This window comes from Amblyomma maculatum, chromosome 11 (genome assembly GCF_055883805.1).
Source record: "Amblyomma maculatum isolate TAMU_Amacu chromosome 11, ASM5588380v1, whole genome shotgun sequence".
Lineage (NCBI taxonomy): Eukaryota > Metazoa > Arthropoda > Arachnida > Ixodida > Ixodidae > Amblyomma > Amblyomma maculatum.
In genome coordinates, this window is record NC_139354.1 from 162598794 (window position 1) to 162610850 (window position 12057).

Here is a 12057-nt window from a genome sequence, read left to right on the forward strand (position 1 = left end):
AATTTCTTTTTTTTTTTATTTTGTATATAGTGCAGGCTGAGCGCCCAAACAGGAGTGGCATACATTTACATAAAATTCAAAAAAGCATGAAAGCACAGGGTAAAAAACACACTAACACATTAGGTAGCTTATTTGAGGCGGTTATTACGCACATGCATAAAATATGAGCACAACAACAGTAAGCAGAAAAAAAAAACTGACACAATCAAAACCAACACCCAAGAATTGACAGGAGGCAATATTTCATACGTCATTACATACTTAATTCCAGCATATCTAAAGACTGGAGAGAAGAAGCAGGCAAACTATTCCAATCTGCGATTGTATTAGGGAAAAAGGAGAATTTGTATAAGTTAGTCCTTGCAAAGTAAGGTGCTAAAGAGAGGGCATGAGAGTGGCGTGTCTGCCTAGTGGTAAGAGGGCAAACGTAAGGGCTGGGATCAAGTGCAAGTTTCTTATTAAGTAAAAGAAATAAAAATTTAAGACGAAGGAATTTTCTTCTTGCTTGGAGAGTGACAATACCATTTTCTGCCATTAATTCAGATACCGAATCGGTGCGACCGTATTTGGAATAAATAAAACGCACTGCCCGTCTCTGAATTTTTTCAAGAGCATTTATATTGCACATCATATCCCACACTGTGCAAGCATATTCAAGCCTAGGCCTTATAAGTGTTGTGTATGTGAGAAGTCTAACATGAGCGGGAGCATCCTTAAAGCTTGTGTTTGAGCAGGCAAAGTTTGCGAAAGGCTGAAGAGGAGATGTTAAGAATGTGTGTATTCCAGCTGAGGCGGTTATTTAGTGTAACGCCGAGATGCTTATATTCCTTCACTTCGGTTAAACTGCGGTCCTGGACAGAGTAAGAGTACTGAAGCGGCTATTTTTTCCTGGTTATGCGAAGCAAGAGAGATTTTTCTGAGTTTAGGAGCATGCCCCACTTCTGGCACCATTCTAGTATCTTAATTAGCTCGCCATTAAGTGCGTGCTGGTCTTCAGGTGCCACAATTTCATTGAAGATAACGCAGTCATCGGCGAAGAGACGAATTTTCGCAGGATCGTGGATCACGTAACTATATATCATCGCAAAATATAAGGAAGAGGAGTGGCCCGAGAACACTACCTTACGGAACACCGGAAGGGACTGGAAGACAGTCTGAACCATTTATATGTATGTACTGAGTACGGTTGGTTAAGTAGGCGGAGATCCAGGCAATGAGGAAAATGGCCTTTAATTTGAAAATAAGCGAATATTTAACAGTTTTGCGAAAGGAGAAAGATATTGGGGTGTTTACATACTGGCCTCATTCCCCTATACGTTTCGCGGTGTTTTAAAAACTAATCCACTTATTTTCACGGTATGTTCCGAGGTGGTAGCAAAACCCGGCATCATAGGCTCCCTGTGAAATAGGAAGCTGCAAAGTATAAGCTAATTTTACTTGGCGCTTCCCCTTTGTTTGTAAACACTGCGCTGGTCCATAAGCTGCACAAGGTCAGCCTTTACTCGATACATGCCTCCCGTAATTTTGATCCGTGGGCTAAGTGAGAGCTAGATGGCGGTGGGAGCCTGCGTACGAGCTGTTTAAGTAGGCTTCCCATGAAGAAAGGTGTTAGACTCGACCTCCCAGTACTATTCACAGCTTGCTTATAGGAAGTATTCAGACTTGGAATGGGAGTATTTAGGGATAACGGCTGATGAATAATTCCTCAGTAATCTACTCTTCGCTGATGAAAATGTCTTGCTAAGTAACTATTGGGATAAACTTCAAAAAATGATTGATGACCTAGACAGGAATAGCAGAAAGGTAGGCCTAAAAATCAATATGCAGAAGACTAAGGTAATATTCAACAGCCTCGGGAAGGAACAGCAGTTCACAATAAGTAGCGAACCACAGGAAGTGGTCGGCGAATATGTCTACTTAGGACAGCTACTAACCACAGAACCGGACCATGAAAGGGAAATAGCTAGGAGAATAAGAATCAGATGACACGTATTTGGAAAGTGTTCGCAGATTAAGAACAGCAGCTTTACCGGTGTCGCTCAAGGGGAAAGTATGTAACAGTTGCATCTTACATGTACCCACCGATGGGGCTGAAACGTGGAGGCTAATGAAAAGGTAAGGACAACGCAGAGGGCTATGGAACGAAAATCGGAAGCGCGCAGAGTGGGTCAGAGAAATAACTCAAGTTACCGATATTCTAGTGAGAATCAAGAAGAAATTTATATTAGCATGGCTTACTGCGCCTAGAGAGGACAACCGATGGTTACTTAGGGTAGAAAACTGGATTCCAAGGGAAGGAAAGGGTAGCGGGGGGTGGCAGAAAGTTAGGTGGGCGGATGAGATTAAAAAGTTCGCAAGGGTCAAGAGCATGCAGCTAGCACAGGACCGGGTTAATGAGGAAGATGGAGGGGGCTTCGCCCTGCAATGGGTATAGTCCGGTTGGTGATGACAACGTTGATGAGGAAATGATGATGATAATGGTTGCGTGCTTGCCTTGCAGTCTGAAGAACCGGAATTGCTTTTTATTTGTTTGCTTCCTAGCAGATTTTCGCTTTACAATGGGGAATAGCAACGACGCTTTCTGCGACACGGGGTCCTTGACGCTATCGCGTTAATGCCACGTATTTAAGTGACGTCAATAAATCTTGTGATCTCTGACGTTATTGAGGATTTCAAGGCTAAAGGTCGTCACTCACGCCCCAGTTGGTCAGTCATGCACCAACTTACCATAGCATAACGCGCTGCACAAATCCTGTCGCTAGAGAGGCTGAGTTCCAGTTTGACCTTGGCTCACTTTAAAGGTCACCCGATCGGAATCAAGCGTCTCCCGTGATTGTACATGAAGAATTAAATGTACTGCTCATAAGCAGCGTAAAAAACTCAAAAATCAATTCCGCTGTATTCTGAGGCTACAAGTCTTGCCTCAAGTCTAAAAACGGATGGGAGTAAGAAGAAGTGTCTAAAGGTTTTAATTTTTTTTTCACTGTAATTTGTGCTTTGCCTTCTCATGTAGATCACTTTGCCGAACTACATCGAATCCGTCCGCGACAAGCTCGCCGAAAACGTCCACGAAGTGTGGGCCATGAACAAGATTGACAGCGGCTGGAGATACGGAGAGGTAAGCCTCCTTCTTTCACCAGTTTTCACCTCTGGTGTACCCGGACACGTTTTTGTTATTTTTAAGGTTTAAAAAGGGGGGCTAATGGGCGCTCAAGCTTCCTGGCGTATTAAAAATCAGGCTAAATAGTAAGCCCCATGCTTTGAACATCACATCAATTTAACTTCAAGTCGCGCTTTGCAGCGAGCAACTAGTGCTGAAATCTACAGGCATCGAAATTAATGCTTATAGTTTGTATACTCTCTTTTTGTTCATTGACAGAGCACATTTTAATGAGAGGATGTAATTTGTACCTCAAAAGTAACTGCGCCTGACAGTTGAATTTAAGGTTAAAACGTACACCTATACTCTCTTTTTTTTTTTTTGCAGTGTTTATTGCATAAACAATGCTATGAGGGATGAAGGGCTTGGTCAAATAAATGAAAAAAGGTTGGCTGATGCAATCAAGTCGAGGTTTCTCCGTGTTTTGTCATACAACTGAAGCATCAAAATTTCGAACCCTATGAATTTGTAGCCTTGCGCCTAAATTTCGTCCATACAAAGCTCCGGTGTCCTCAGAAGAGCACTGATCCTCAAAAGCGTTGTGCTGAAATTCTCCGACAACGCAGGTACGAGACGACGCCAAAAGGCATCATCCGTGCCTGACATCGTTCGAGCACCTCCCCATGGCTGAGAAAAAATACGACACCACGCTTGCACTGCAGACACTAAAGTGAGTCCCGCTGTAGCAACCCAGTTACCGAGAGCCCAGTGAGGCATCTCACTCTGCTTTGACCTGCGCTCCCGGATGCGGCTCGTCAAAAGTCACCATGAGTTTGAGCCAATGTTTTGCTGTTTGTGGGCGATTTTCTCGAGGGTTCGCGTGGTACTTGATGAATATAAATGGCAATAGGTTAACGGCGGCGTGAAGCTGACAAATTGTTGGACGCGTTACTTACGTGGTAACACGAAGAAAGTACATGTCTACACAAGAAACATGCTATCCGACGCTGTAGACTGCAAGCGACACAGCCATCAAGCCGACTGGAAAGATCCGTGTTTCCTGCCACCACCGACAAGAGCGCCGGCTGCATCCAAGGGCGGTGCAGTCGTAGATGAAGATCCTTAAGGCTTTGCGAGTTGGCACTTGAACGTGAAAAACAGTGAGGTCTTCATCTCTGCCCCCACTTTTCTTTATCATTTCGGTTATTTTTTTTTTCGTAAATTTAACGTCCAGGACCAGCCCACGGGATGCCGTGCCTTGGATTATTTCTTACCACCGTCGACATTTTTTGTGTGTGCCCTGTTAGCGGTACGTCTACGGTGTGTAACAATAGACTGATTAACAGTTTTGTCTATCTAAAGTTATAGAAAGGTTTTCAGCGAACGTCTAGCAAATTTTATAGAGAATATATATCTGCTAATCAATACCGTTTCCGTAAGAGCAAATGGACAGAGGAGGCATTATTGAATGCCAAGCACTAAATATTTTACAACATAAAAAATGCATTGATTACGCTTGGCCTGTTTCATGACTTGTGTAAAGTGTTTCCTGCTGTGAACAATAAAATACTATCGTTCAATCTGAATAATTACGGCATACTTGAGATCGCACTAGGATCCTATGCAATTATCATCACCAGAACATGTATACCAGTGCTTAAAAAAACAATCATCTATCATCGAAGATAAATGTGGTGTCCCAGAATTATTTATCTAGTTGAACTAATATTCTTTAATATTTATATAAATGACTTGTCTGATATACCTGACTTCCCTCGTCTAATTACACACGCAGATGCGTCTCTCTTGCCCCTCCTTAACTTGCAAATCCAGAATGCAGTCAATGAATATTTGAAGCAATTATCAGCATGGTTGCATACAAATAGGCCGCATGTTATTATAAACAAAATCAAACATATATTTTTCCCCAGTTAATAAACCTCTTGAAACAACCGCTAATAGTCATCCACATATCTGCAAATATTATAAACCAATTCAACTGAATTACGAAGGATGTTAGAATAATATTAGAATAGAACAAATAACGATGCAGAACATTTTCATGGAACAATAATGTCTACAAATTGAGTTTACAATAAAATGTACTCGGGTGCCGTTACAAACTATGAGACTTGATGTCTCTCTGGCTGAAGAAAATGTTATATCTACTCCAAAAGTTTAAGACAAGTGTAACTTTATATTTATATTTATATTTATATTGGGCGCTGTGGAGGACACTAGCTACGACGCAGAAGGCTTCAAGTAATTTGCTAATTAACTAAATAGGTTATTATTTTTTAAATATTCATTTAAGGGATATGTTGTATTTGCAGAATTGAAGCTCGCCGTCGAAACAGTATATCCGCGAAAACAAAATATATTATCAAAATGCAGCGCCCGTTAAAAGGCCCACAAATGTGACCCGTCTTCATTCAAGGTAGAACGAGTGAAAGAAGATGGCTGCACGGTATGAAAGAGCGCTGAACAAGGGTAGAGAGCCTCAGTCCAGCCAACTATTCGAAAAGTGGACTCTGGACAGAGCGATCACGAAGTCCACTTGTTCTCTTAATTGGGCTAGTTTTGAAGCTTGAATATTATTGGGTACTTGGTACAATATGCCCACGAGGTGCGAGAACAGCTCATGATGAAAGTAGCGCAAAAAGTACACGACACGGACAAGCGCTAACTCGCATTGCTGAAGCACGCAATATATACTTGGAAAAAACGTTCTTTGGGAAGGACGCTGCTACACGGGTGTTTGTGTTGGTTCGTGCGTTGCCCCCGTACTAAGCAATATTTTCCTTGGAACATCCTTCGTAATTCACTTGGATAATATTTGCAGATATGTGGATGACTACTTAGTGTTTTTCTGTTCAGTCTCATCTAAATCATAGCATTCCTGACACATTGAAGGTTTTCGTAGATTGCAGCTCAGGCTTCAAGTTCACCGTTGAGCAGCCTAAAGATTTGCTACTTCGATTCCTAGACTTATCGTTGTTCGTGTGCCGGGATCCCATTTGTTGGGCTTACAACCCCCGGTCTGCCAAAACACTTCTTAATTTTGCCTCTGGACATCACTAAATCCTCTATTCATTCCTTACAACAGAGTGTCTTTGCACAGCTAACAGGTTCGAGGAATCTGGCTATCCCATAATGATGACTTGTGAAAAATTGATGCACTCGATTAAGGCGGGCCATAAGTCAAAACTTGTTACACGGGTGCGTCAAACGGTTGGCGCGGTGCCGTACGTAGATTGGCTAAAGAAGGTGGGAAGCCGCCGTGGCGTTACCGTGGTTTTTTCCTGGCCGCAATAATTGATCAGTTTGTGCTCACATATTCGAAACCGGCAGGAAACTGGAGGCGACAAGATAAAAATGCGTGGTTGCTTCGTTACGCACCGCTCCCCGTTTGTACCGTGTGGGATCGGTGTGGTGTATAATCTGCCTTTGTCGTGCGGAGCTGTTTATATAGGGCAAACGGGGCGGTGTCTCAACATTAGGCTAGGGGAACACCACAACTCCTTAAAAGAACAGTCTGGGAACCTTCCGGAGCATTGCCGCGCTTATAGCAATAAAGAGGACCATACGTCGAACAAGAAAAAGTGTACACCGCTTTTTTCTAGGACCACCGTTCTTTTTAGACATCGTGACAAGCTGGTTCGTGAAATTATTAAGGCTTACCATATAAAAAAGGTCAAAATTTGTGTGTCAGCGAGCCGTCTGTAAACTTGGTAGATTGCGAATTTAATTTTTTAGCATCTACTTTACTTTTATCTACTTATCTACTTAGGTTTCTCTTCCCCCCTTTTTCTTTCTTCCTTCCCCAGCAATGAGTGGCACGTGGCCTGTTACAACCTATATTATGACCTAGCTTCCCAAAAAGGAGGCTGCTTTTTTTTTGTGGTTTTTTTCCAAGTGACCAGTATATATTGCGTGCTTCAGCAATAAGCCCCAGTGGCGAGTTAGGCCGTCCACCCGTCCTTCGTGTACTTCTTGGGATATTTTTCATCATGAGCTTTCACCAATTCGGCCTACTTTCGGCTTTACCTAATGCGAGAAGAGGGGCCTTTAATGCTTCTTGACTAAGCTCCCACTTCGTTTACAATTCAGTGGAACAAACAGCAGCAATACAATGGTATTTGGTAATGTTTTGTCGTGTAACAAAATAATGAAAGACATATAAAAGCTAGAGCTAATACAAGCATGATATATTTATTTTGTGGCTAGCAAGAGGCTGAAAGAAAGGGTGTGTTCTGGGGCATAAATGAAAGGACCGCATTTTCTTATTAAAAAGAGAAACAGTGTAGAATTTTAAAGCACATGAAATCAAGACCGGGTAGTTGTCACATAATTGCACTAATTACTGGCGGGTAGTCTGCGGCCCCGTCTTGTGCGTATTATACGAGCAATTAAAGAAACCAGACGCAGGTGATAATAGAAGGGCCTCTCAATATATGCTCGAGAAAATGAGGCAAAAATCCCCTTTCACTTTCTTTTAAACTAGAACTACTGATTTCGTTTCTTATGGCATTTCTTAAAAAGTTCACTCCTGACGCTTTTTTATGTTTTTCACATTGCATAGATAACAACTTCAATGCATTTCAGATTTCGTGCGTGTACACCACAGGAGATGAGATCGAATTAAACTGAAATAAATTTGTCTCCTTATCTGCACAGGAAGTAAATATCGGAGGCGGAAGACCAATAAACTTTGATATTAGTTTCGGTATACGACTTCTTTTTGCGCAAGCCTATGACGTAGTAACATAGCGCTTATATCCTTGTTGGAACTTGATAAGGCAGGAGCCCTTGTCAGGCTAGACCTTTTAGTTCCCGCTTTATTGATTGTTCTTATCCTGCATTCTGAATTGTATCTCCATACTTGATCACCGAGGTCGAACCCATGGCCTTGAAGTTAGCAGCTGAAAGCCACCGTGGCTTGGTTTCGCCTTGAGTGTACTCAAACGTGTCAGCATACTTTGTTGCGTTTCTGTGTCTTATCGTCTCAGGACCGTCCTGGCTCTCGGGTACCACATCACCGTGGACAAGCCACCAGCGCGCATCAAGACTGTCAAACTGCCTAATGAGTGAGTTGCCGAAACATCGAGCAGCTTGTTTTCGCCACAGCTGATAGCTTTGGCGTGGGGAGCCGCAATTTTCTTCGTACCTGGCAGATAGGGAAAGAAAAAGGCAGTTTATCCTATCTGATTGGCCAAGAAAAGCATGTCGAGGCTACGTCGGAATTCTTCCTCCATAAATAAAGTGGAAGAGTCCGCTCTAATATAGCCGTTGCGCTGTTAAATGAGAGAGAATATAAAAGTAATTCGGGAACCTGCAATTTTTTGTTCTCAAAATATGTGCATGATTGTCATGAATGAATTTGTCATGCAATCATACAATGCTCACAAAAAGCAGCGACCTTGAGGCAGGAGCCGGACTAATCCCAGCTTAACAGCCGGCTATGCATATGCGCAATTTCAGTGTGGCCGCTATCGTTTAAGCTCAATTATACCGATAACCATTTCCATTATTCTGCGAGAACACATAGCATTCATTGAATGCGGAAAAGCATAACCTCGGCATTGACGCAGGCATTGCAAAATGTGGGTGTAGATGTGAAATTAATAAACAGAGCAACGATCACCATCATCATATCTTAAGTGAGCGACGAATGCAGCGCCGATGAAGGGACAAGAGGAACAGTGCGTGTCCCTTTTTTCACGTCCCGTTGATGGGCTTTCGTCGCACCCTTTCAACATAAACCTCTTCTTCGCCCCTTTTCTGAGCATCACCAGAACTGTTAAAGTACGGTCGCTGTGTGTCAGCCACAGATTTTTTTCAGTAAACCTGAAATTAATTGGCAAGTGAATATCGACCTACGCAAAACCATTGTAGTTCACGCAATCTGCATCGGCTCTGTGTAGTTCTCCCATTTATTTTACCATATTTTGAAGAAGAAAAACGCCTATGACCATAGTTTATGACCATAGTTTATTTCTGTTAAGACCCGTAAACATAAGCTATATGCTGTCAGGTAAAATATGACGGTCAAATGAACCCCGATTAATCTCGACCCACATGAAATGGCTCCAGGAACCCCGTTTATTGCCTGTAAGTGGCAGGAGGCTTAAAAGAATAAGGCATCTTATGAGTAACTATCCTTTCCTGTGAAGCCCATATCTGCAATCGAACGGCTACAAGCCTGCCCCCCTCGACCTGGGCGCCATCACGCTGTCGGCCAAGATGGAGGAGCTTGTGGACCTGCTCTCGGAGAACACGCACAACGTGTGGGCTCAGGAGCGCATCCAGCAGGGATGGACGTACGGCCTCGTCGAGGTTAGTTTAGCGAACCACTCTCGTTCTTCATTTTCGGGAACCAGCTTCAACGCTTTTGCGCTATTTGTAAAGCCTGTCTTGTTAGTAATAAAAGCTGTGCCTCGAGGTTACATGACGACGCTGCTTTCCCTTCTCGTGCTGCAGAACCAGCCAACCAGGAGGAGTCCGCATTTGGTGCCTTACAAGAGCGTCGACGACGTCATTAAGAAAGCCAACAGGTAAGGCCAATGCAAGCAAAGGCTCTTTAAATTACCTGCCCCAGTACACGATCTGGCGGGCCAACCTGGCACAACGAGGGTTGACAAGAATCTTATTCGATTGTGTACACAGACGTAGGAATGAATTCGCGCCTCGCTTTGCAGAGATTTTCATGCTCCTCCCCCTGCTTTCGGGAGACATCCTGAGGCAAAGAAATTCATCACTAGCTTATTTTTAACATTAAATGTCTTTTCAATGAGCGCATTGAAAACGAGCTGCAAGAAAGCAATTAAAGGGAACAACTCATCACTTTAATACAGTTATTTGCCATAGGTAAATATGAATATAGATTTAAAACAAATATACTGAATCCAACGCTTCGTAGCTATCTCGAGTGGCCGCAAGGCCCTCGAAAAATGTTCTAGAAGCGAGTTTTCAAACTCTGCATAACTTAATTGTTCTTGCAGTGGGACAAAAATATAACATTCAAATTTATGTTAAGCTAACAAGTGCATGGAATGCGCAAAATAACAGCTCGAGTGATATGCCATATCTGTTCAGCTCTTCCGCGGCATAGACACTTTTCTGGCTTGTTCTAGGAGATATCAGTTCGAATTAAATTGCACGGAATGAAGAAACAGGTCGCCTTTCCAAACGTCCCGTCCGTTAGAGCGGTTTCTTCCTTCCCTGCAACATGAACCAACATAACCCTCTTCTTAAATTGCACACACGTCACCATCTAGTTTATCGTCTCAGTTCCGACCGGAAACCAACTGCATAGCTTCTCTGCTTGGAGACAATTACCTTGGTGTACATTCAGGTAACGACATTCTGCATCAGCACCTAATGGTAAGAGAACGCATATCTCAATTCTTTTATAAATGCACTGCTGTCCTGGGGGAGAGCCACTTTTAATGACGATTTTGCATATTTGGCGTTTTACACTGATTTATTCGCTTTCCCAAAAGTAAGGGAAATGGGTGCAGTGAGTACGGAGCAGAAAATGAATCCAAAGAAATTTAAAGTTTTATTAGTATCGGCTGAAGACGTTTTTTTTTTAGGTAAAGAAGACCTTAAACCGCATCTTTTTAAAGGAAACATGTCTTGTATGCGTCAGGCCTTTATTAAAACTTGTTTCGGTCAGTTATATTGCGCTGACATCGTTATCGGTACTCGATAGCAAGAAAGAGCGAAGAAATGCGTGCATTGCCGAACAAGCCTATCGGTTCTCAACATCTCTTGAGCATGAACCATCAGTCAGTTGGCAATACCGATTGTCTAGTGCCCAATAGGGACGTTCGAATTTCATAACTGAGAAAGAAAGCTAGAATTAGTGAAAAAAAAAAGTGTTTCGAACCATGCAGACCACAAGAATGGACCCGAGACACAGGCGCTACTAAATTTCACTGAAATCAGGAGGCACCTTTTATAAGATGAAGTTTAAAGGAGAGAAAAGGTGGAGTGGAAGAGAGGGTGAACAAAAACGACCATCAGGAGAGCATAGGCAAGAAAACAGCCCAGAATAACAAAACGAAAATTTCAGTTAGTAGACAGCAGTATCTAAACGCTTTAATTCGGAGGCAAAAAGAAATACAAAAGGGGATTTTGTATCTCTTTTTGCCTCCGATACACCTCTGATGCTGATACACCTACTGCCAAACCTATTAATGTGAAATGCCTCCATACTAACACATGCCGTTAATCTTTACTCTTTCCAACCTTCTTCATCTCATTCAACCTCGCCTCGTATCCGTTATGTATTATTAGTTATAAAATCCTTTGCGTTAGCCTCTACGTTTCAGTCCCATGGCCAAGAACCGGTAGGATGCAACTGTTGTATACTTTCCTCTTGAGCGATACCGGTAAGCTGCTAGTCATAATGTTTGAGTGCCTTCCAAATGCGCTACATCAAAACCTTATTCTCCTAGTTTTTTCCTTTCGTGCTACGGATCTGCAGTCACTACCTGTACTAAGTAGATACATTCACCTACCACTTCCAGCGCTTTGCTACCTATTGTAAACTGCTGTTCTTTTCCTAAGCCATTCAACATTACTTTAGTCCGGTGCATATTAATTATTAGGACTACCGTTCTGCTTCTCCTGTCTGGATCATAAATTATTAGTTGCAGTTCGTTTTTTGAGTTACTTGACACGACAATGTCATCAGCGAATTGCGTATTACTGAGGTAAAACGACGAGTTTAGCGAGTTGGCACATTAATAAGCAAAAAACAGTGCAAAAACGGAGACAAGAGAGTAGAAAGAAGATGGGACCAGCGCTGACTAACAACTGAAGATTTTATTGAACAAACACAAATAAAAGCACAAAAATATATAAATATAGACACGATCTCCCCAGTACTATTCACAGCTTGCTTAGAAGAAGTATTCAGAGAGCAGTTAGGGATAAGAGTAGATGGAAAA

At 42.5% G+C, this 12057-nt stretch overlaps 1 protein-coding gene across 1 annotated transcript in view; it reads left to right on the forward strand.

Moving 5' to 3' along the window:
- The window catches only part of RyR (Ryanodine receptor), a 1181579-nt gene that overhangs the window by 240001 nt on the left and 929521 nt on the right, over window positions 1-12057 (forward strand). The window contains exons 23-27 of the mRNA XM_084584752.1: window positions 3014-3118; window positions 3727-3830; window positions 8110-8187; window positions 9274-9436; window positions 9581-9654. Of these exons, the coding sequence (XP_084440878.1) occupies window positions 3014-3118; window positions 3727-3830; window positions 8110-8187; window positions 9274-9436; window positions 9581-9654 (524 nt within the window). The remainder of the gene's footprint in view (window positions 1-3013; window positions 3119-3726; window positions 3831-8109; window positions 8188-9273; window positions 9437-9580; window positions 9655-12057) is intronic.